General features: G+C 42.3%; 1 protein-coding gene across 1 annotated transcript in view; it reads left to right on the top strand.

The window, feature by feature from the left end:
• Window positions 1-8,552: 8,552 nt before the first annotated feature.
• Window positions 8,553-25,305, top strand: part of Tgfbr3 (transforming growth factor, beta receptor III) — a 72,477-nt gene continuing 55,724 nt past the window's right edge. Inside the window, exons 1-2 of the mRNA XM_013018232.1 lie at window positions 8,553-8,615; window positions 9,770-9,907. Coding sequence (XP_012873686.1) covers window positions 8,553-8,615; window positions 9,770-9,907 — 201 coding nt within the window. The remainder of the gene's footprint in view (window positions 8,616-9,769; window positions 9,908-25,305) is intronic.

The raw sequence follows: 25,305 nt of genomic DNA, 5'->3' as shown, positions 1-25,305 counted from the left end.
AAATCCTAAAAAATGTCCTTAACACTTTAAGTTGACCAAGAATTATATTTCTAGCAAATAGAAATTATTTAACCTTCTCAGCAGTCCTGTGTGATCGGTTCAGAGAGAGATTTGATTTAATATTTTAGGAAACATAACAGCTTCGCTCGAAGCTAGTTCTAATTTCAGAATCTGGACTTTGAAGCAAGAGGCAAGCAATTCCCTTAGAGTCACATTCTTCCAGCTCTGGCCAGCTGTGACCCTAAACTACTACTATAGCTTCCTAAACTCCTTGTGAGCTATTAAAGAACCATCTTCACTTCCATAGTAAATTTCTATCACTTTCTCTTGATGTAGTTATTGTTAAGAAATATTCTCAGGGACTCTACCAAATATATGGATTTTCTAAAAAAAATGCAGAAAACACTTTGGGGAAGAAATGAAGATGGGAAGTAAATAAAGAGATTCTGCAAGTTTACTTAAAGAAAGTATCCCAGAACAAGTCAGAATTGCTAGATTTTAGGGTCACAAGAGGTCTTGAGCCATTGGGAGATCCAGTTTATACTTAGTTTGTTATATTTTTCCTAAAATATCTCTGATAATTGGCCATCCAGTCAAGCTTAAGTAGTTCAGGACAACTTGTGCGAAACAAGACAGTTTATCATGGTGACAGATTTAATCTGTTTTCCTAATGGAAATTTGGATCTAATTTGTCTCGTCTAAGATATCCATCCATTCCAAGCTGCTTGCTGCCCCTCCTCCTTCTGACTTGCTTTTCTCTCTCTATACCCTGAGCACATCTCAGTCCCAGGGGGCTATGAATGACTGCTTGGTGCTTAGCCCTTCCCTTCCCTCCCTTCCTCGATCCCTCTCTCCCTCCCTCCTTTTTTTTCTCCCTCTCCCTCAAACCCTCTGGGGTTTGAGCTCAAGGCCTTGTGTGGCTTGCCAGGCAGGCCCTTTACCACTTGACTGCAGCTCTCATCTTTGTTATTTTTGGGCTAGGGTCTCACTTACTGCCCTGGGGCCAGCCTGGACTAAGATCCTCCTATTTAGGCTTCTCATAAGCAGTAATGCCAGGAGTGAGGCCACACTCCGCCTGCCTTTTCTGATGAAATAGGGAGGAGGCAGGGAGGTCTCCTGAACTTCTTTGTCTTGGCTAGCCTCAAACCTCAATCTTCCTGATCTCAGCCTTCCAAGTATATATATATGTGGTACCCACTACTTGGCAGTTTTGTGTGTGTGTGTGTGTGTGTGTGTGTGTGTCTGTCTGTCTGTCTGTCTGACTCTCTGATTCTCTGACTCTCTGTCTGACTGAAGATCTCAAATTATAGACCAGCCTGGATAATGTAGAAACTTTGTGACCAGCCAGAGAGAAAAAGAGACAGAGACAAAGAGAGAGAGACAAACAGACAGACAGACAGACAGACAGACAGACACACACACACACACACACACACACACACAGAGGAGAAGAGGGGAGAGAGAGAGAGAGAGAGAGAGAGAGAGAGAGATCCTGTCATAAACAAATACTTCCAAGTATGGTTTCTCCTAAAAATTGTTAATGTAGGGATCTTATCTATAAGACAGCTATGTGTTTGTGGAGAACCCTGACTAATACATTTTAGTGATTTTGAAGTGTGTAATTCAGTGATGTTTGTATCTTCACAGTGTTGTGCAACTACCATTACTACTTGGTTCCAGAACATTTTTATCACCTCAAGAAGAAATTCCATGTCAATTAGCAGTAACTTCTTGTTCCCAGTTCCCTGGCCCCCTGCAAGTTTCATAGTTCTGGACATTTCATAAAAATGTAAACATACCATGTGTGACCTTTGGTGTCTGGCCCTTTTCATTTCACATAATGTTCTTACTCTTCTCCCATGTTACATTGTGTATCAGAACCCTTTTTATGGCGACATAATATTTTAGATGGGGAAGAGCATTTTTTTTACATTTCAAATCATATTTGTATAGAGTAGTATTAAGGATCAATTTTTTTCTAGTCTGAACACCACAGAGCATTTCAGTGAATTCTATAAGGTCCTAGTCATTTTATGGGTATTTTATATATTTATAATGTAATGCTCATTCCTACTCCTATTTTTTTTCATTTTGGCTCTAATTATTGTTCACTAACAGTATTTTCAAATTATTAGTTGAAAGCAGAATCTGATTATATTAATTTTGTTGAATAGAAAACTAGCAGCCATCAACTTAATAAATGTTTTATATTTGACCAAATTTTAAAGTAGAACTTATAAACTAAATCTAATTTTACAACCTTCCAGAGTTTGTTAGAATTAAAAAATTCCTTTTTTTTTTAGTTCTTGCAACATGATTATTTTAGTCTCCAGATGTATGTGGAAGTTGGAGTCTTGCACAGACTTATAATCCAGCAATGATTCTCTTTATGTACTTCTGTTCATCACATTACTGGCACAAATGCCAGTCTAACATCTGTCAAGATCACCGCTTTCCTGACCAGATAAAAAGCAAAAGTCATTTCAAGGCTCTCATAAGAAGGACAGGTTGAAAGGAAATAAATTTGCATAGTACCAGGTATATGGATCTTTGATTGTATATCAGTGTTATAAATCTAGTGATTGGAATGAGATAGCAAAAAGGGAAAGCCATTTTTCACATTAGCCCCTGTGTAAATACTGAATTCCTTCAGTTCACATGGTTTCAATTTTTTTTAAAACACATCGATTTGCCTAAATGAAAACCATCTAAGATTCTGTGCTTCAAAAAGATAGTGGAATATTTCATCAATTTTATTAATTTTTTTTTGTCTGTTATGGGCTTGAACTCTGGGCCTGGGTGCTGTCACTCAGCTCGTCAGCTCAAGTCTAGCCCTCTACCACTTGAGCCACAGCACCACTTCCAGCTTTTTCTGCTTATGTGGTGCTGAGGAATTGAACCCAGGGCCTCATGCATGCAAGGCAAGCACTCTACCACTAAGCCACCTTCCCAGCCCTATTTCATCAATATATTTCTTTAAAATCTTTGTTATTTAACCTCAAGCAGCAGATGTTTCAAGGATTTTTTTTCACATTTCACATACCTTAATTTGCATAACTGTTAAAGATAAAATTTCCATTTCTTTTTTTAAGTATAATTTTAGTATTAGTAAGGTAATGTGCATAGTGGTTGACATTTCATAAGTCAGGAATTGAGCATATTTCTTTTTTTGGACAATGTCACCCCTTCCTTTGCCATTTTTGATATTTTCTCTTTTACCCAGTCTTGCCCATGTGACAGGACTCACGTGACAGTCCCGCAAGGCCTGGGTATAGCCCAGGTGTTTTCTTAACACATGGTCCAGACAGCCCCTAGCATTAATTTTGGTGCTTAGAAAACTCCCCTCCCCTCCTCTCCCTCCCCCTCCTTCCTCTCCCCTCCCCTCCTTTCCTCTTTTGTGCTGGTCCTGGGGCTTGAACTCAGAGCCTGGGTGCTGTCCTTTGGCTTTTTTGCTCAATGATGGCACTCTACTACTTGAGCCACAGCTCTACTTCTAGCTTTTTGCTGGTTAATTGGAGGTGAATCTTGTGGGCTTTCACAGAGTTTTTGTTTTTGTTTTTGGTAGCCTCCTGTGTAGCTAGGATTACAGGTGTGAGCCACCAGTGCCTGGCCCGTTTGCTTTTTCTTGACACTATTTTAAAGTCAAGGTGAACTTGATCATGAAATTAATGTCCTTAAATGCTCCCCTCTTTTGGGCAGAAGATCAGGACAATTTGGTTTCATAACCATTATTTGAGTCACATATCATTAATAATTTTTATTGATTCACCCTTTTTTATTACAAATCTTATTGATTGCTTATTAGACCTTTGGCCTTGTGCTGGGCACAGGAATGCAGTGTGATTCAAGTTTTGTCCCTGAGGGCTTCTCAGTGTGACTAGATCATTTATACTCCATGTGGTGCTCCCTGGCACTGTCTGAGGGATGGGGAAGTCATCCCTGGGCGTGGCACTGGGATCTGGATGCTGATGTCTGTCTGGGAAACATGACTGTCATGTCCTTCAGGCTGGAGCCTAAGAGCCTGAGGTGTAGCTAGAGCCTGGGACATAGTGTGATAGCTATGTACCTTGTGTTCCATAGTGAAGAACAATCACCTTCGATGTCTTCAGGATTGCCCATGGCCCATGGAGGCCCCATGTGGACTTCCTGTGCCAGCCCACGCCTCATCCAGTGTCCTTACTGTCCCTGCCTGTTGTCCCTCAGTGGCTGAGCTGCAGGCTGCTCTGGGAAGAAAGGTCCAGGGTCTCGGGATCCCCTCGCAAGTCTCCCAGGACCCTTGCCAAGGGTCATGTCCTGTTGTGTCATAAATACTCTTCTGTTTATGTGAGTTCGTGTCCCTCCACCCCCCAACCCAAATTTAGTTCCCAGTATTTTTCCAGGGCATTCAAAATAGGGAGCAAGGAAGACAAGACATTTCTGCAGCAATTTTCAGACTTTTTGTTTCTTTATTAATTCTGTGTGTGTGTATAATAGATTATTTTCAGAAGCTCCCAGGGAATGGATTCTGTTGACCTTAGTTGGAGGAGGGGGACAATTTGGGAATCAGCTGTCCCCCTCTGAGGCGGCAAGTGGTTATAAGACAGAGCCATTGGAGAAGAGCTTTACCCCTCTGCCGTGGCAGTGGGAAAGCTGGGGCTCAGTGCTCTCTGTTGGGAAGCAGAGGGTCAGGTAACTCTCAGGGGTGGGCAGGAACACCGGAGGTACAGAGTCCTTGACTTCAGCCAACGGATACTCCTTTAGAAAGCCAGAGAAATATAAAACTTGGGGGGAAAAAAAAACTAGGAAAATTCTTAAAAAGCTTCAAATCCTCCAAGAATAGCTCAGGAGAAATCTTTTTATACCATTTCCCAAGTGGTGAGAAATAGGCATGGCAAAGAAAAGGCCAGCTGTCCTATCAGGCTTCCTGGGGCCGGACACCCTTCCAAACATGGTAGCACAACCACCATGGTCGTGGGGGTACTGTTTACCTTTGCCGAAGCATGGGGACAGCCCTGTTATCCTTGGGTGGATGAACGGATGAAGAAAATGCAGGCTAGATACACAGTGGAATTTTACTTGTGCATCAGGAAGAATAGTCCAGCATTTTTAAAGAAGTGGAAGGACTAGAAAAAAATTTACGTGAAGTAAATCAGGCCCAGAGAGACAAAGCCCCCATGTTTTCTCTCATATGTGAAAGATAGAACTGATTTATAAATGCACAAGGAAACACGTACGGGGTTGTGGGCAAGTGTACGCAAGTGTATTAACCCAAGTATGGTATTTGCAAGGAAGAATTCAAATGGTGTAAACTCCTTAGAACAAGGAATTCACTGTCCAACAAAATGAATGCCAGGAAACTGGTACTTGAAACGGGTGGAGGGGGGGGGAAGGTCAAGGGGAGGGAGGAAGAGGGAAGAGAGAATGCAGTCATGATATTTAATGCACATCCTATGAAACTAGGAAAATTGAGGCAGGGAGGGGTTGGGAGGGATGGGAGAGAATAATAAAAGGCACTGATCAAGAAGCATTGTGATTATAAACTGATTTGTTGAAGGGTAAACCCTATGTACAACAACTTAAAGATAAAACAAACAAAAGAGATGGTAGCAGCAACTTACTAAATACTGCTCCCAATGAAATACTGCTCCTATTCTCCAGAAGTCATTTGTGTCAAGTTGGGGGTCACATTTGAGTTCCTCCACATCACACTGCCCACATGGATGGCAAACGGGAATTCAGCTGTGGAACCTCCATGTCCTGAAATAGGTTTGAACCTGTAGGTCCATGTTACATATGGGTCCTGGATGGCCAAGACTCAAGATGCTGTCAGTCATGGCAAGCATTATAACCAAGAGATTCCCCTCCCCCCTTTAATTCTGAAGGGGAAAAGGAAAGATGATAATTAAATACAGGTCTGGGATATAGGCCTGCAGGACATTATGCAGGTACATTATGGGGTCTGGGTTTAGATAATGAGTGTGGTGGCTTCGTGGCCACAGGGTCTGCAGGCTGTTCTGCAGAGGTGGAAGAGGCAAAGGCAGAGTTTAGCCAAATAAAACACTAGGAAGTGGGTACTCAGAAGAGGGTGGGTGAGACCAAGGGGAAAGGGGTAGACAAATGAAGAGGAAAGGAGGGGAGAGTATGGTCAAGAATCTGATGTGTATCCTACAAAATTAAGAGGAAGGAAAGGATGGATTGGGAAGGGATGGGTGAGAATGTTGAAAAGGTGACATCGATCAAAGATTTATTATATTCCTAAACTGCCTTATTAAAATGGCAACTTCTTTGTACAACTACTTAAAGATGATTTTTAAAAAATAAAAAATAAATTAAGGGGGCTGGGAATGTGGCTTAGTGGTAGAGTGCTTGCCTAGCCTTCACTGAAGTCCTGGGTTCGATTCCTCAGTACCACATAAACAGAGAAAGCCAGAAGTGGTGCTGTGGCTCAAGTCATAGAGTGCTAACCTTGATCTAAACAAGCTCAGGGACAGTGGCCAGGCTCTGAGTTCAAGCCCCAGTACTGGCAAAAGAAAAAATTGAGGAAAGGAGTGAATCAGGAGGAATGGGTAAGAATGTTTTGAAAGGGTAACATTGATCTAGGTAAATTGTATTCACAAACCACTTTGTTTCATGGTAACTCTTTTGTACAACTACTTAAAGATAATAATAAAAAAGAATCACAAAGTTGGAAATGAATCATCACTGACCCGTTAGCAACACTGGACAAATAAATTTCCCTTTTCCTATCAGTTCACTCTGCTTTGGTTTTTGCAAACCTCAAGAGCAGAGCTGTGCAAGTCCTGGGACTTTAAATTCAGGGTATAGGTACTGTCCCTGAGCTTTTGTGCTCAAGGCCAGTACTCTATCACTTGAACCACAGCTCCACTTCTAACTCTTCAGAAGTTCATTAGAGATAAGAGTCTCATAGACTTTCCTGTCCCAGCAGACTTCTAATGGGATTCTCAGATCTCAGCCTCCTGAGTAGCTAGGATTACAGGCATAAACCATTGGTGCCTGGATTGATTCTGTTTTCTTGTTGTATCCTTTCTTCTTTTTCAGCATAGGAGAAATTGAGGAGTTTAGCCAGGGATTCTTTGAGATAGATGGTACACTCCCCACATTCCTGGAAACTTATATAAGCTCACTTATTTCTTGGTTGTTTTTGGTTGTCTTCTTTCTCTCCTTCAAAAAGACTTAATAAGAAGAGAAAGTATAGAAGAGGTAAGTTTTGGGGGATTAAATGAGCAGGTGTTTGTAGGACTCTTTGTCCCTGCCAAATGATCTTTTTTATTACACCCCCCCTTGCCAAATAGAGTATTTTTCTTTCTATTTCCCAATCGTAGTGTGAATTCATCTTTGCCAAGTGGCTTTTGTGGATTTGCCGAGGTCCCGTGTGCCAGTCACAGCTTCATCTTGGCCAGACATCACCACTTATTGAAGAGAAAGCCGTTTCCAGGAAAGCTCAGAGCTAAGACTTCTAGAAATCTTCCCTTGATTTACTGAGCCAGGCTTTGACACTTTAGGCCATCTGGAAATTTTTGGACCTGAGCATTAATATCTGTTTCGTATATCTCATTTCATAAGCCTTATTTTTTTAAAAAGAAATTCTTACTCATTCGAGGTATGTTCTTCATTTATCTTATGTTATGCCTTTGGATCAAATGCATATTTGATTGATAAGTATCTTTATGAGAGAAATTATAAGCCTGGAAACTGCAGAGAAAATCATCAGAAAAACAGTTGATGTGTCTTTGTGCCATTCTGGGTACATATCAATAAAGGAACCTATTGCTGACCTATTAGTGAAGTCAGGGTGTTGTATTGGAGTTGTCAGGCATTCTTGAAAGAGTGATGCTGTACTTTTTCCTTCTTTTTAGTATGAGTGCCCTGTAACATGCTCTCTCTGTCCACTTAATGCCTCAGTTTGTGCCTTTGCTTCTGTTCTGTTTTTATAGCCTCTTGTTTCCAGTGGCCATCAGTGTGTTTATTTCTAGATGCAGACAGTGTCTCCAAAATGTGGCTGAGTCTATACAACGAGGGAACGCGTTCTTTGCTGGAGCTGGAGCTAACATCACAGCTCATTTAGTACTGCGATTTGGCATCGTGCTCAGGCCAAATATGAAAACGATCCTAACTGTGTACGAAAATAGCTTGTGACAGTTTGAGTCTCACTTATGTTTTTGTATTTTTTTCCACTGCAAATTAGCTAGCTGGGTCCCTTTGAACTTACTAATATCTTCAGCTTTTTTTTTCTTTTTTTAAAAACAACCTTTCTAGGAAACAGATTTATGAATTTGCTGTGATGAATCAATATTTGTGTTGTTTATGTGATGTTTAGTATTAAATGGAAGACGTAGCTTTGCCTGGGGCCTATTTTGGAAATTAAGACCTTCACACTCAATGGTTAACAAATATGATACGATTGTGTACCATAGTGCAAATTATGCATAGAATGCTTTGTGACATTGAAAAGTAGAGAATTAAAAGATGTATTTGCACATAGGGGATGCTTATGATATGCTACAGCATGGAGTTTGAAAGAGAGAAAAGGCTTAATTCCTCCTTCATCACTGATGTCGCTGTACACTGTAGTGGCCAATGTTGGACAGCGATCGTTGGTAGAGAAGCATGTAGAGGTGGGCCATGAGCCGTGGGAAGACCGTTAAGCCGCACTGTTTAATCCCCAGAAGATGCCATATCCCCAGTGTATCCTTCCGTCTTCATCTTGACAGTGCTTCCTCTCCCTCTGTGAGGATCTTTGGTAAATTCACCAAGTCTGGTTAACTGTGTGATGCTCAGTTCTCTCTTTACCCCTCTAAACAGAAAGCCAGCATAAATTAGGCAGGGTCCATGGAAACATCCAGTCCGTATTTCCTCACACAGTCTTCTGTTTCCCCGTGATCCCTGGCTCACTTGGGTTTCTGTGCTCCAAGAAGACATTGGGGAATCCACTTTTTGCTGCTTCTGCTCGCAGGTGACTTTGGATGGTGCCACAGCCATCGTATCAGTCCTTGACACATACGTCAAAAGTGACCACAGGTTTCCTCTCCAGGCTTGTAGGTTTTTTTTTTTTTTCTTTTTGACAAAGCCTGTTTATTCTATGTTCTTTGTGCTTCATGTCTTTGGAAAGCCCCTTTGTGCAAATCCTTGGTGTGTTGAAAGCGCTGGCAGCTCCCGCTGCGTGCCCCCCTCTTCCCCCCCCCCCCGCCCCGCTTTGCTCTGGGCACATTTCTTTGGCACAGCTCAACTTTATAGAGATTGGAGATAACCTGGGAGAGAAGAAAGTAATGTCGTTGAAGCTCCAGAGGCTGAACCCATCCCTAGGTGATGGGCTCAGTCATTCCAGCTGAGTCATTGACTTGAAGGATCGAGTAACCCTGAGGGAAAGTAAATTTCACTCTGCCTTTACCAATTTTTTTGAAGCATTTTGTTTATTTTATTTCTATTCCTAGGAGTTGAGTCATGTTTTGCTTGAGATTAGTGGAGCTGAATCATGTCAAATAGCCATTTTGTATTGAAGGAAGGAAGGAAGGGAAGGAGGGAGGGAGGGAGGAAGGAAGGAAGGAAGGAACGAAGGAAGGAAGGAAGGAAGGAAGGAAGGAAGGAAGGAAGGAAGGAAAAGAGATGGCCCCAATATTGACATTGTCATCTAGTTCAATCTGATGGATTAAGCTCTAGCTTATTGCTTGCTCTTCTAACAGTAAGTTGAGATGTTGTATCTCAAGGTTGCACTAAATGATTTGTGAGGGAAACTAGTGCTGAAGTCTCTTCCCTTCCTGTTAATTCCTAGATCACACTGCACCTGAATCCCATCTCCTCCATCCACATTCACAACAAGCCCGTGGTATTCCTGCTCAACAGCCCAAAGCCACTGGTCTGGCATCTGAAGACAGAGAGACTTGCCACAGGGGTCCCCAGACTTTTCTTGGTAAGTGTTTAAAACCCTCCCAATCGATTTCTATTAAAAACATTTTTTCCCCTGGTATTGGAGGTGGACCTCAGGGCCTTTTACTTGCTAAACAAGCACTATCCTTCCCAAATCCTTTTTTGCTTTTAGTTATTTTTCACATGGGCTTTTGCTTTTGCTTAGACTGGCTTCAGACCATGATCCTCCCATCTCTGCCTCCCAAGTATCTGGGATTATAGACAAGAGGCAGCCTTCCTCGTCAATCATTAGTGCAAGGAGACATAATACTTTGCAAGCCCTTTTTTAAAAAAGAGGTATCTTTTCATTGTGTAACCAATCTGTGGAATTGCACACTTGGCACAGGAAAACATTCACGGGAAGCAGATACCACCTGTGGGCCTTTTGAGGCTGGAGAGTCAGGCATTGTGGCCATTTGTGTGACCCCAGCTTTGCTTTCAGTTCTGAGACTCAACTTGTGGCATCAGGAACACAGTCACTGTGTATAGCCACCGGGTGTGTGGTCTCTGACCATAAATAAATATGTAAAACCCATTCTATTTGTATATAACACATGCCTCATTTCTGATAGGAGGAACCGTTGGTTGAGAAAATGACATTGTGAGCTCCAAGATGAAATCATTGGTATTTTCTTTTTTAAAAACCTTGGAACTTGGCTCTTATGGAACAATCCAAATATTACCTCCTATTTGTAAATCATATCCTCTTGAGTGTGCCAAAGCATTCAAGTTTGCTAGTTGTGGAGAAATAGATGGGTTGTTTGGAAGGGATTTTTGGGCTGTGATATCATGGGTGATGAAGATGAGCAACACTGTATCTCTGTAGTGGCAGTGCACTGTCCCTCACTCCAGCCCTCTTGCTCAGCTTTAGGCTTTGCAGCCTCTCATGCCTTCAAGCAGCTGAGAAAAGCAAAAGACCTCAGTTCAGATTTTCCCTTTTGCCTAATGAGTAAGGTTATTTGTCCCCCTCATTAATGCCTTTCTTGTCATTTGCATTGGGAGAGAGTACTTTTGCAAATGTAAAGGTACACACTGCATAAAGTAAGAATCCACAGTTAAGAAGCAGATAAATAACTGCATTAAGGAGAGATAAAGAAACTCCTCTTTAGAATGCTAATGAACAGATGTGGAAGAAGTGATGAGCGTAAAAATCATTTTTGGAAACATCCTAATACAAGTGGATCAGATAAGAAGCATGAATAGATGCTGGAAGAGGAGGAAGGAGTTTGAGGAACAGTGTATTCACATAGTCTCCTAATATCTTTTGTACTTATGGCTTATTAATTATGGAAGAAAAAATACCACCCACATGCAATGGAGATTATCAGAGCTCCAGTGACCAAAATCAACGTCAGCGGTATGGGACAGGTAAACGGTGTGTTCAAGGAAGTGAGAAAGAACCTGAATCTAGTCATCCAGAAACACGGGACAGCTTGCTCTGGTGGCTCATACCTGTAATCCTTCCTAGCTACTGAGATCTGAGGATTGAGGGTTCAAAGCCAGTTCTGGAAGACAAATCCGTGAAACTCCTACCTTCCGTTAATCAGCAAGTAGTAGAGCACCAGCCTTGAGTGAAAAAGCTAAGAGAGTGCACGGTCCTGGGTTCAAATTCCAATACTATCTCCCCAAATATATGAGTCATGAAAGAGTTTGGTTGAAGAGCCATTCCAGATTAAATAAGGGTAAAAAAAATCTTGTGATCTTAAAAAGTAACCTATTTAGTAAGGGTTTCTTAAAGGACACAAAGGAAACAATAGATGAAATTAGAAAGTATTATATCAACATAGTATTTCTTCATTTAATAATTGTACTTTTAATAATATGTACTTTTTAGGAAACAACCTATATACATTTAAAGATTAAGGAACAATAAAAGAAATGCAAATCAAAACAACACTGAGATATCACCTCACCCCAGTTAGAATGGCTATAATCAAGAACTCTAATAACAACAGATGCTGGAGGGGATGTGGACAGAAGGGAACCTTATTGCATTGTTGGTGGGAGTGTAAACTTGTTCAACCACTTTGGAAAGCAGTATGGAGGTTCCTCAAAAGACTCCACATAGAGCTCCCCTATGACCCAGCAATCCCACTTTTGGGCATTTACCCAAATGTTCACAAACAAGATCACACTAAAGCTACCAGCACGACTATGTTTATTGCAGCCTTATTTACCATAGCTAAGATATGGAACCAACCCAGATGCCCCTCAGTAGATGAATGGATCAAGAAAATGTGGTATATATACACAATGGAATTCTATGCCTCCATCAGAAAGAATGACATTGCCCAATTTGTTAGGAAATGGAAAGACTTGGAAAAAATTCTATTAAGTGAAGTAAGCCAGGCCCAAAGAAACATAGGTCCCATGGTTTCTCTTATTTGCAATAATGTCTGAGTATATGTCTGAGTCAAGCAGAAAATATCAGATAAGTTGATGTTAGGGAAATGAACACTAAGATATGTATTCAAATGTTTTTTTTCTTTCATGCGATTGTTTCTAACACATTGTCCCTCCCCCACGGTATAACCCCTGCTTTCACTGTATTTGATGTTGTTATAATTTGTGGAGGGGAAGGGAAAAAACAAATCATTTAAATAGGAATACAGGTGGACCCATTGCAACAATGAGATGTACAAGTCGGTATGTCAAAAATGAACTTTACAACTTTGGTGCGGGGGGCGAAGGGGAGGAGAAGGGGATAGGAAGGGGAAACAAAGGAGGAGGCTACAATGCTTGCCCATGTAATTGTAACCCCTCTGTATAGTATTTTCACAAAAAAGAAAGATTAAGGAACAAATATGGTGTATAAACAGAATAATAAAGCAAACATGGCCAGATGTTAAAAACCAATACATCTAATACTAGAGTCCCTTGTACTGATGCTTGCAACTTTGCTGTAAATATAATTACCTTCAGAAAGGAACTTTTCAAAACTCAAGAGATGCAATTACAAGGTCGGAGTTACTGAAAAATTAAGTTGTAGCTCTTATTAATTCTTTGCTATAAGGGCCAGAGCAGTATGGTTTAGTTTTGTTGTTACAAGCACATTTATTTAGTACACAGCACATTCCAGGGGTTGACTGGAACTCTAATACATTATCTCATTTAAGTCTCCTGTGGTAGAAGTGTATTAACCCCTTCTACAAAGAAGGAACTAAGACATAGAGATTGAGTAGTAACCTCAGCCATATGGCTAATTCCTGGCAAAGCTGGGGCTTAGACCCAAGGTAGACTATTCTAGAAGCTCTTATGCTAAATGAACTCCCTTCCTACTTAATAATCACTGTCATTCTCCTGTAATGAAATTTATTTTCAGTAGTAAGACTGAAGCCTGTGATCATAAAGTCATATATGCACATTTCGTTCTCACACCGTACAGCTGTTCCGGCCCAGTGCTGTAGGAACTTGCAGTGCATGACCATTAGGCCAGGTGTGGGAAAAGAGCACTGTAGGCTGAGTCACACACACACACACATTCATGATGAAGTTTTCACAGACTTATTTTTCCTTGTGTAAGATATGTAGATTGTCCAGTGAATCTCCAGTACATTAAAGATTTAATGCACTTTTTCATGGTTTGAAGCCAGCCTGGGCAGAAAAAGTCCCTGAGACTCTTTATCTTCAATTAACCACCAGAAAACCGGAAGTGGTGCTGTGGCTCAAAGTGGTAGATTGCTCACCTTGAGCAGAAAAGTTCAGGAACAATACCTAGGCCTTGAGTTCAAGCCCCACAACTGAAAAAAAAGAAAAGAAAAAAGAAGCTAGAACCATTTTAAATGAAAGAACCAAGCACACAAAGCAAATGAGCACAAATGATTTTATTTGAAATGACCAGAACAGGCCTCTCTATACAGATTGTAGGAGTTATTACGAGAGCATGTGGAAGGGAAGAGTGGGAAGGGACTACCAAAGGTGGCTTGAGGTTTCTTTTTGCAGGGTGACAAAACTTAAGGAATTAGATATTGATGAGTATATACCACAGGATATATGAGGTTGAGGGGTGTGGTATTTGAACCCCGGACCTTATGTGTGCAAAGCATGTGTTTTACTGCTCAGCTACTTTCCAAGCTCTGAGCTAGATTTTAAAGAGTGTATTTTTTACCTTTCTCTATATGTCTGAGGTTTTTTAAGTCTTGCTTTATTTGCATCCCCAAACTAAGTATTCTCTCCTATAAGGACTACAGACTCATAGCCTATGACATATAGTAATTTTCAAAATGAGCCCCTAAGACTTTGCATCTAATGACATAAAATCACTGGTCCAGACACCATCTCCAGCTTATTAATGTTAGAGGTAGTTGCTTTTCATCCTCATAAAGAAACAACTCAAATATCTAAGATTAAGAGTCTCAACTTCTCCCAACCTCATTTTCTTTTGGGATTATTGCTCTGTGATTTCCTTTTATCCAGTTATTTACCATTAAACTCAGAGGGGAAAAAAAAGATGCATGCATATGAATGTATGCATGTTTGAGTGACAGACAGAATGAGACTGGTTGGATGTTTAGTTAAGATGAAGCTACCAGCATTGGCAAATAAAATAATGGGATTTCCATTTAAAGGTGAATTTTGCTGGATACATGGCTCAAGTGATGAGTACCTATCTAGCAAATATAAGGCCCTGAGTTCAAATCCCAGGGCAGGAAAAAACAAAAATAAACCCAAAAAATAAAATAAAATATCATTTTATACCTATTAGAATGGCTCTAATGAACAATTGAAAATAAAAATGTGGGTAATGGTTTTTAAAAAAAACGAATTCAGGGCTAGGAAGGTGGCTCAGTGGTAGAATGCTTGCCTTGCATTCATGAGGCCCTAGATTTGATTCCTCAACACCACATAAGCACAAAAAGCCAGAAGTGGTGCTGTGGCTCAAGTGGCAGAGCGCTAGCCTTGAGCTGAAGAGCTGAGGGACAGCGCCCAGGCCCAGAGTTCAGGCCCCACAACCGACAAAACAAACAAACAAAAAACCCAATGAATTCCATATAGACACCAAATACATAGCTTAGTATGCCCCGTGCAGTATTTGGAACATTCTGATACTAAACAGTTATCCACTGTTTATCTGAAATGCCTTGTCTTTTATGTGGCAATTCAGAGATTAACTTAGGTTTTTGTGTCTAGTTAACACCCTGACCCGAGTTTCAGCAAGCTCGAGTAGTAGTTGTGTCTTGATCACGAAGAAATTTGATCAGTAGATGAAATCTCCAAAATATTCAAGCCTCAGCTCCAGCATTGCTATGATGGAGGAGTTATATCAGCTGATCTCTAAAATTTCTCTCAGCTTTAAAAAAACTCTGATTCCTCAATAATACCACTGCTAGATATTATATCCCAAGTTAATTGGAAACAGAAAATAGCAATATGAACATTGTCTCTTTAGCAAATCCAAGTAAATATCAAGGCAGGGCAGTTGAAATAAATGAGAGAAACCAAACTTGCTGCTATTGGCTTTGGATTAAAAACAAATCAAAACTTAATCCTAATGAAAAATATAAATGAATTCCAGGAATATGCTTGATTTAAAAAAAAAAACAAAAATCACTAGCACCAGCTTTGCATTTCCAAGAATGGGGGAGGGATAGGGGAAGAAGTTCAGCTTGCCAAAATCTCGTTTATTCCTTTTACTTAAACTGAGGAGGAAAAAAAATATCCAAATATTTGGATCTTTGCCACCAAACCACAGGCAGTTTTTTGGTCTGCACTACAGTTTGGATGACTGACAAGGCTCAGGGAAAAACAAGTGCTATTTGTTTTCCTGTGCCTGGTATTTAACTGGAAATCAGAAGGCTAAATTTCCAATCAGTTGTTAAGCAGCCCCAGATGTTAGCTTAACGCTGCCTTGTATGCAGCCATGCACAGCCATACACGGTGCATGCTTGGTCCTTGCCTTCTCTCAAAGCCAAGGCGTGTAACCCAGGGCTGGCGTGTCCAGAAATGCCCCACAAATAACTCAGATGCCAAGTTTAAAAATCTCTGTTGTGCTGCATTTAAAAACCTGGAAATAATTTTCCCACCTAATTCCTTCCTTTCCCTTATTTGGCAGTCCCCACTCATAAAACATTAGCATAAACCCCCACAAAATTAGCATATCTAGGCTAATGGTTTGTATAGTTACTTGTTCATTCGTCCAGCACACAGTGTTTGTACAGTGCTAGAACAGAACCAGCATGTCAAGGAGAAGGTGGGTCAGGGACCTTCCATTCTGTGAGAAAACTGGTCAAGAAATTGGAAGTGGTGTTTAGTGTCATTAATGCCAATGTGAGATCCTAGAAATTGGACAAAGTGAGAATTCTTCTCTTACAAGTATAACTGAGGCAACTTCCTTCTTATGGACTTCCTCCATGCTGACTTCCTCTGTTGTCTTCCTCTCTATTGACTTGCCCCATATTGACCTCTTCCACATTGACTTCCCCCAAGTTGACTCTCCCACGTTGACTTCCCCTATGTTGACTCCCTCCATGTTGACTTCCTCCAAGTTGACTTTCTCCATGTTGACTCCCTCATGCTGACTTCCTCCATGTTGATTTCCTCTGTGTTGACTTTATATTGACTTCCCTCATGTTGATTCCTCCATCTTTACTTCCTCTCTGTTGACTTTCTCCATGCTGACTTCCCTTTTGTTGACTTCCCTCACTGCTGATTTCTTCCCTGTTGAGTACCTCCATATTGGTTTTCTCCATGCTGACTTCCTTCATGAAGTTGACTCTGGGGAACAGCGCATGCAGGGTGGATCAGGGAGCGGCGCATAAACACAGCTTCCTGTTCAACTAGAAGTGTTGCTCCTCTATAGGAAGGGTCTGGATACACCATTTTGGGATTTCCAGTGAGGTCTTTCCCCAAATAAATTCTCTCTTGAGGGCAGATTAAGTAAATGTTTCAAGATTGGTGGTTCTTTCTTTAAATGTCCCTGGTGGAATGACTCATTGTGTCCTGTGGGTATTCCAAGTAGCTGTGTACCATGTATTTCTAGTCCAGAGCCTGCTTATCTGTTGGTTTTGTGGCTTGTCCTTAAGAGCCTTAATTATATAGGGCTTGATACTCTTGTGAACCGGGGTCAGTCAACAACCATATTTCCTAGGAATGAGTTTTTGCCCCCTTTGTGGTGAGAGCACTTCCTAAATGTCACTGTGGCAATTAGAACATTGGATGGAGTCCAGTTCCATCTGGTAAACCTGGTCCAGAAAGATTTGTGAAAGATTCCCTAGGATTTATACTAACCCCATAGGGGTAAGGGATGGATATTGCCAGTGAGTGAGCGACCCCCAGCTCTTCCTAGGGTTACCGGGTGGAATTCCCTGAGCGAGACATCCTGTTGAGCACCCACACAAGTATGGCCTTTTCCTGGCTCGGGTTAGATGTGTTGTGTCATGTCTGCACACAGGACAGCCCTAGCCCTGTGAAGGCTTTGCTTCCATTCAACAAATTGAGGTTAAATAAACTCACCTTCCCTGCAGAGGGAGAGTTGGTGCTTCTTTGTGTTGAGTCCCACGGTGTCCTGTTCAGACTTGATTGTATAAGGCCAGTCTGGAAATCTGATGCACCTGCCCTTCCCAGATGTTGGGCAATTGTATCAAATGTTAACCTTGGGTGCTGTGGGTGACATGGTAGACATCCTTCCTAGAGCCATTTGCTAGGGGGAAAATGAATGTTTTGTAAGGGAGATTGCAGAATGTTGGATTTTCATATAGGGGTTGGGAGGGGTGGGGGGAATCTGTCTCTCAGGAGGCCCTGAGTGGCTGATCTCTAGCAAGGAACCAAGATCAGAACTGAACCCTTGGAGTCAAACGGATATGTCAGGGCAGATGTTTGTGCCACATGTGTGGCGAACAATTTGATTCGGTACTGGGATCTAGGTCTTGCCCCTTAGAAAGTGTTTAAAACTGTGTTTTTGATCCTTCTCCCAAGTGCATGTTACTCTTGACTCTTGGTTGAGCTGATTATGAATCAGCTTCACCTTATGTATCCGCACCTATCTTGGCCCTCTGCGGACACTTCTAGCATCAACCGCAAATGTATTTGGTCTTCTTGGCTGTGGCATGGGAGATCATTTTTCTCAGGGATTGTTCAATGTAGACTGGAAAATGGGGGCAGGCACAAGATTGTGGCCCATCAGAAGAACTCTGCCTTTGCCTGAGAGCTAATTGTAGAAAGTTCTAAAAGGGCTCCAACCAATTGTTTTGAGCTGAAGGCCCCATCCCCATCACTTCGCCCCCATTGCCCAAGGCAATGTCCTTTAGCTCCATTTTCCCGGACTATCTGTAGGTCTGTGGTTGTACAATAGTCAAACTATGTAGTCCCCTTTTCTTTTAGGGCTAGCTATATCAGCATTCCTCTATCATTTAGGATTTATCCTGAGAAATAGACCCAGTAGGGGTATTTCTGAAGAGATTTATTGCAAGGAATCAGCTTACTCCATTTAGAGTCTAGGCCAAGCAATCAGAAATCTACCCCGAGGCTTCAGGGAGGCAGGTAATATGTATAGCCAGGAATTGAAACTGCTGTCCACAGCTGGAATTTCTCTTAAGGGCTTTCTATTGATTGTATCTGGCCACCTAGACTATCTAGAATAGTCTCTTCTCCTAGAGTCTTCCAATTATGGGCTTTGATCCTCTCTGCAAACCACCTCCATAGCACGTAGATGAGGGCTTGATTGAATAACAGGACTTATAGCCTAGCCAAGTTGACATATAAAACTGACTGTCTGCTTAATACTATGGCTCAAACCTGTAATCCTCATTACTTGGAAGGTGGAGTTAGGGCATCACAATTCCAGGTGTGTCCAGAAGGAGTAAAAACAATGTTCTCAAGACTCTATCTCAGTCAATGGCTGAAGCTAGTGGAATATGTCTGTTATCCTGGCTATAGTGGGAAGGATAAATGGGAGGATCCCGGTCTAGGCTTCCAGAGCTAAATTGAGAACTGTCTTTGAAAGGTAACCAACGTCAAAAGGGTTGGAGTAGTGGCTCAAAGGGTAGAGTGCCCGCCTAGCAAATATGAGGCCTTGAGTTCAAAGGAACCCCAGTACTCCCACAATCACACCAGCAAAACCTGATCATGGCAGTTAACGATATAGCTATCTACGGTCTGCTGTTCATTCTGTGCTGTTCCCACTGCAGTTCCTATTCACCCATTGTCAGATCCTTGAGAAATTGGTGGTTATTATTAGAATCTGTTTTATAGCCAAGTATAATTTTTCTCAGTGCTTCCCCTCTATCCATCCCCTTTCTATTCTGTTTTTCCAAGTGTAACATCTCAGGCTGCTGGAGAAGGAGATTCAGAGAAGGATAAGATCTAGCAGATCAGAAGAGGCAGAGAAAGGCAGTAACTGCCCACCCCCACCCCCACATCCCTTCCCCACTCTCTTCACTTTCCTACTTTTCCATTCTGCTTCCTTCAGAGCCTGTTTGTATTTGCCTACCATGTCTTGGTACAAAACTTGCAGGTCTTAGGGACCCAGGTCTTTGTGACCTGTGAATAGACTTCACCAAAAGGAGATGGTCTTTCCAGACATGCTCCTTGGGACACCACTCCCCCCACCCCGCACCACCCGGCCCGTGGACAGAGCCTGACCTTCAGAGTGCAACAAACCATTGGAATTTCTACCCATGCCTTGCTAAGACCTTGTAATCTGGTACTTGGCCTCAATGCTCAGAGCTCCACTTTCTCCAGTTGTCACACGAAGGAATTCAGAATGCATGTCATGTGTCAGCTCTTGCTCGGATGGGGGCTATGCGTCTGTCTTCAGCATTCTATTGCCAGGAGCTGAAGGCACTGCCTGCCTGCCCCCATACCCACAGCTCCCTAATGGTGGACCAGGAGGTGCTTTAGAGGAAGGGAGGCTCTCAGCTATGGGGTCAACTCTCCTATATACATTTACCAGCTCTGTGCCTTGCTAGAACCTTCAGCTTCTTTGAGTCTGCAATGCTCAACATCAATGAAGACAAACTCTGGAAAGAGTTTTCTAAAAGCCAGACATCAGTGACTCATACCCGTAATCCCAGCTACTCAGGAGGCTGAGTGAGATCTGAGGGTCGAGGTTGGAAGCCAGTCCCGGCAGGAATGTCTATTTGACTTTTATCTCCAATTAAGCACCCAAAATAAACCCTGGCCTTGAGCAAAAATGCCAAGCGACAGTGCCCAGGTCCTGAGTTCAAGCCTGAGAACTGGCACCAAAAATTTAAAATAAAAGAAAGCCTTCTAAGATGCTCCATAGATTGGATGTAACTTAAGAGAAAAGAGAAGGAAGGAAAGAGAGAAAAGCATAGGCCAGGTCAGGGAAGGGAGGGAAGGAGAAAAAAGAAAAATCCTCTGTAGTGAGGATTCCCTCACTTGGAGGATAGTGCTATATCAAGGGACGTAGCAATAATCATTGCCAACATTTTTCTTCTCCTGAAACCTTTTAAATAGCAAATGCACTTTGAAATTTGGTTCAGGCTACTCTTGACATCATCCTAACATTGGAAGATGAGGAAAGCAAAATTTCGAAATCTAGGGAGATTGTTTTGTTTTAAAAGCCAAGGAGAATACCTGGGTTTTCCTTTAGAAAAAAGAAAAGAAACAACTATTGTTATCCAGCTCATGCCTCATTAATTTGGTGGCCTGTGGGCACTGAGTTCATTTTTAAGATGCAACCAGCAAGAGCTCGTTTATCTTCTTGGTGTGTGCACACGTTGTCATCCTGATCGTGTGTTTGTGTTCCATGGGAGATTGAAGTACTGCTCTCGTGAGGGCTCATGTTCAGGTTTGTGCTTGCCCACCTTGTGGACGTGTCTAAACCTGTAGGCCCTTAAGAACACAGAGCACTGTCAATCCTTAAGCTTTTTACATTTCACTGAAAATGAAAAACCAGGAACGATCATCGTGAATGTTTTGAGGAAAGTTAATAGTCATATATGTTTGAAGTCATTTTCTTGGAAGAAATCAAACCATGAACACCCAAGAATTTGAAAACGGTTGCATGGATTTGTTTCCTGAATGCATGATTGGCAGATTGTGTAATCCTAGGGCTCATGAATATGCAGCTTTTTAAAATATGAATGTAGGTTCACGGTCATGGAAATTATTATTTCTTTAAAACAAACCATTTTCAGAAAGCAACACTGAGTCATGATATATGTTAATGGAAAACATGTTTCAGATCATGTTTCAGAGGAAATAAGCAAGTACAGCCCCCTAGGAGCCAGGGAACCAGAGCATGTGATTTTTGTCTTTCAGAATGTAGGATTCCATCCTGAGGTGGGAGGTAAATATTTCAATACTGCTCCAGAAAGTTTATTTTTGCTGGACTTGGCATGCATAAAATATATTAAAACATAATCTCATTCATGCCTTTCTATAGAAGGACTACTAAGAGTTCTAGGTTTAATCTGTGGTCCTACTTAAACCGAGATTCTAGAAAAATGCCTGTGCTCCTTTTCCATATGACTTTGTTTCCATTCTGGAGTTGAGCTAGCAAATTCTTGGCATGAAAGGTAGTTCTGAAAATACACACACACACACACACACACACACACACACAAAGGTAGTTCTGAAAATACACACACACACACACACACACACACACAGAGTTTTCTTTGTTCTTTCTATATTCCTAAGCAAGAAACTCCAAAAAAGAGATTTTCTTATAGGGAAAAAGTTGGGTGCGGGGCTGGACAGATGTGTGAGCAAAGCTGATCTACACAGGCTAACTCATGGCCATGTGTGAAGTTGGGTGTGTGCAGTAGAGCAGCCTCCTGGCCGGGCTTGTAACCTTAATAGTGGGCACTTGCCCAACTGAGAATGCAAGCTCCTAATGGGCCACAGTTGGGCTGTAGTGTGTGTGTGTGTGTGTGTGTGTGTGAGAGAGAGAGAGAGAGAGAGAGAAAGAGAGAGAGAGAGAGAGTGTGTGTGTGTGTGTGTGTGTGTGTGTGTGATTCTTGGAATAGCTCTTCCTCTGAGGTCCCAGCAGGCTTTTCCTTATCACTGGGGAGCTCCTCTTATTTCATGAGACCCATTTCATTCTTTTTAAGTGTGTGACAAGATAACTCCATCCACACTTTGATTCCTCTCTTGGCTTTGTGTGTGTGTGTGTGTAGCATTTTTTAAAAAACCAGTTCAGGAGAGGAGATTCTTTCATGTTCTTTCGAACAATCTTTGTCAAGTTCTAGAAAGTTAATTTGGAGTTAGGATTTGCTTCATAAGAAGTGTTCCTTAGTTACACACTGGCATCACAGGTAGTAGAAAGAGGATCAGGGGCATAGGTTCCCACCATGCAATCTGAGTTTATTTCTGCCTGTCTAGAGTGGTTTGGAAATCACACAATGAGAAGCCCTAGGCCTAAGAAGTCTTCTCATCAACCATAGACTTTCTGAGAACAGAGCAAGAGAGAGACGGTAGGCGATGGAATCAGCTTATCTTTCTTCCTTCAGGGTTTATTGGAGTAGGACCCAGACTGGTACCATGAAGTATCAGTTCACTGAGAACCACATATGTAATTTTAAGATTTCTACTAGTGCATTTAAAAGAGTAAAAACAAGCCAGCAGCACAGTGGCAATACCCCTGTAATCCCAGCTACTCCTGAAGAGGCTGGAGCAGGTTCAAGACTAGCTTGAGCCACATAGCAAGACTCTTCTGCCTCAAATAAGAAGAACAGAAAGGAAAGAAACATTTAGTACATAAATCTAAAATAAATATCTAAACATGTCTGGTCAATGAAAAATAAACAATATATTTTACTTTTGTCTTGAACTGTCTTAAATTCTGGTATATATTTTGTATTTATAACACAGGCCAACCTTGCAAGCAATAATAGTTCAGGTGCTTCATAGTAATACATAATATGACTGCTGTATGGAGCAATGTAGGTTCAGGGCAAAGAGCCTTCTTAGAACCCCTGGAAAACACATGACGGATGGCGGCATTCATTTCTGTTTCTCTGCCTAACTCTAAATACTTAGACTTAAGAGTCATTCATCCTGTCTCCTGGCCACCACAGTTCCAGGTAGATGCCATATTCCTATGCCCAAAGGACACGAGGTAGGCTTCCAACCCAGGAACAGTTTGTGTTCCAGTAGGAGGAGATGAGCAATACTAGATTATGTGATCTATTAGAAGGTAGTGGGTACTATAGAACTATAGAGAAGGTTTAGAAGAAAAAACAGAGCTGCTAGAGTGGGGGCTGGGTGGTTGGGTAGTCATTGTAAATAGGTCTTCCCTCCCCTCCCTCCCCCCATCCTCTGGGTAACACCTGAGGAGACTTGAAGGGGATGAGGTCACACTGATGCTGGCTATGGGACGTAATTGCCACCAGTGATCTACCGTGGCCTATATTGTCACTGGGATTTCCATCTGGGAATGCTTGTGGGCTGGGTGTTACCGGCAGGCCATTAGGCAGAGAACTAGTGAGGCCTAAGGGTGTGGCCCCCTCCCAGCAGAGCTACACCTCTTTTCTCCTCCAAAGACCACGCCCACTTGGGGGAGGGGGGAGAGGCGGGGGAGGAGAGGCAGCCCTGCAACCACCAGGCCTCTGAGCCAGCCTCAAGGAAGATGGCGTCCTGAAGATGCTTGTCCCCATTCACAAAGACTCATTTGCCTGAGCGGGATCAACCTGCGGGCTTCTGTGGCGCTGCGCAGTTAGGATTTGGAGAGTTAAAACTTAAACACAGGTGTGGAAACAAAAGGGCTGGTTGCCTTCTTTGCTTTTTTTTCATGCACTTTTGGACAAGGTTATTGAATCTGATCCAGAAAAAATAAGAAACTTGGCTCTCATGGCTTAGCCATAAGTTCTTGCAATAAAACTCCCAGTACTGGCAGATAGAGTAATGTTCTGCTCTTAAAAAAAAAAAAAAAAAAGGTCTGGTAGCATAACCAGAATTTAAAATACGAATATTGTGCATGGTTCAAGTAGGGAAGGAATTAGGTGAGGAAGGGGCTCAGGTGTGTGCCCCCTCCCCCCGGAAAGGCACCAGGACTACCTTCAGTGGACCTTCGCTAACAACTAGAATCCTGAGAGCTCAGCATTCTGTTATCCCCACCAGAAGACATTTGTCATGGAAGGAATGTCAGAGAATTGAGTTTTAATTAGCAAGTTGGAGGAAAGTTCAATGGACTGAGGGTTGGGGGGAGGCGGGGGACACAAAACTACTAAATATGTTTGAATAATTTGTTTTTAGCTAGAGTTATTAGGGGTGTGTGTGTGTGTGTGTGTGTGCGCGCACGCGTGTGTTATATGTGTGTTTGCATGCATATTCATGCATGTACTGGAGCTGGTGCTTGAACTAGAGCGTGGATGCCATTCCTCAGCTCAAGACTAGTGTTCTATCACTTGATCCAAGGCTCTAGTTCTGGTTTTCTGATGGTTAATTAGAGATAAGAGTCTTGCAGACTTTCCTGCTTTGGTTGGATTTGAACCTTAATCCTCAGATGCTTCCTGAATAGCTAGGTTTACAGGCATGAGCCATGGGTACCTGGTTTCAAAAGGTTAGCTTTAAAGCCTGTTGGAAAGCTCATTTCCTGGGCACGTAGGGGAGCTGAGAGTTTGGCGAACAGGAATGAGGATGTTCTAGCCTGGCTTTTCTAGTAAGGAACAACACTGAACTTCATTCTAGTAAGGAACAGCACTGAACTTCATTCAGCAGCAGTGCTGAGTGAAGAGGTTCAGAGCAGGTGAGGAGCTTTCTGGGCCCTCTGCCGTTGTTGGTCTTTGGCAAGTGAAGGTGACAGGTGTGCTAATCAACTGGAACAGCTCAAAGGTGGAAGGGGATGAATTGCAGATGTGGAAAAGACTTGTGGGCAGCTTTGGGAAGAATGAGGAACAAATCTATGAGGCATGGCTCAGACTTGTGGACAGAAGAAATCTACATTGGGCACCAGTGGCTCACACCTATAATCCTAGTTGCTCAAGAGGCTGAGATCTGAGCATCTCAGTTCAAAGTCAGCCCGGGCAGAAAAATCCAAGAGACTCCATTTCCAATTTGCCACACAAAACCAAACTGGAAGCATGGCTCAAGTGGTAAAGGACCAGCCATAAGAGAACAAGCCTGATGAGGCACAAGGCACCAAGTTCAAGCCCCAATACCAGTGGATGGAGAGAGAGAGGCAAATACTCTTGTCTTGCAAACTAGTGACATCTTTTTTTTCTAGGATTCAAAGAGACTGTGAGTCAGAGAAAGCTTCATGCTCTGGACTTGGCCTGGTGCACACTCTATAACCTTGTGGCAGGTTTTTAGCCTCTGTGAACTTGCTTCCTTTCTGCCTAGTAGTATATCTCAGTGGTCCTGAACAATCCCTTCCAACAGCCCAGGGGGGCAGGGGAGGCTTTGCTGAGCTCAGAGAGCTGCAGTTGGGACAGAGCTTGCTGACTAAGTCTTCCTGTGGCAGGAAATTTCCACTGACCTGCAGTCAGGGACACCTCA

The sequence above is a fragment of the Dipodomys ordii genome, unplaced genomic scaffold (genome assembly GCF_000151885.1).
Source record: "Dipodomys ordii isolate 6190 unplaced genomic scaffold, Dord_2.0 Scaffold39, whole genome shotgun sequence".
NCBI classification, from domain to species: Eukaryota; Metazoa; Chordata; class Mammalia; order Rodentia; family Heteromyidae; genus Dipodomys; species Dipodomys ordii.
Note: the sequence above shows the minus strand (reverse complement) of the source record. Positions and strands in the feature narration are given on the sequence as shown.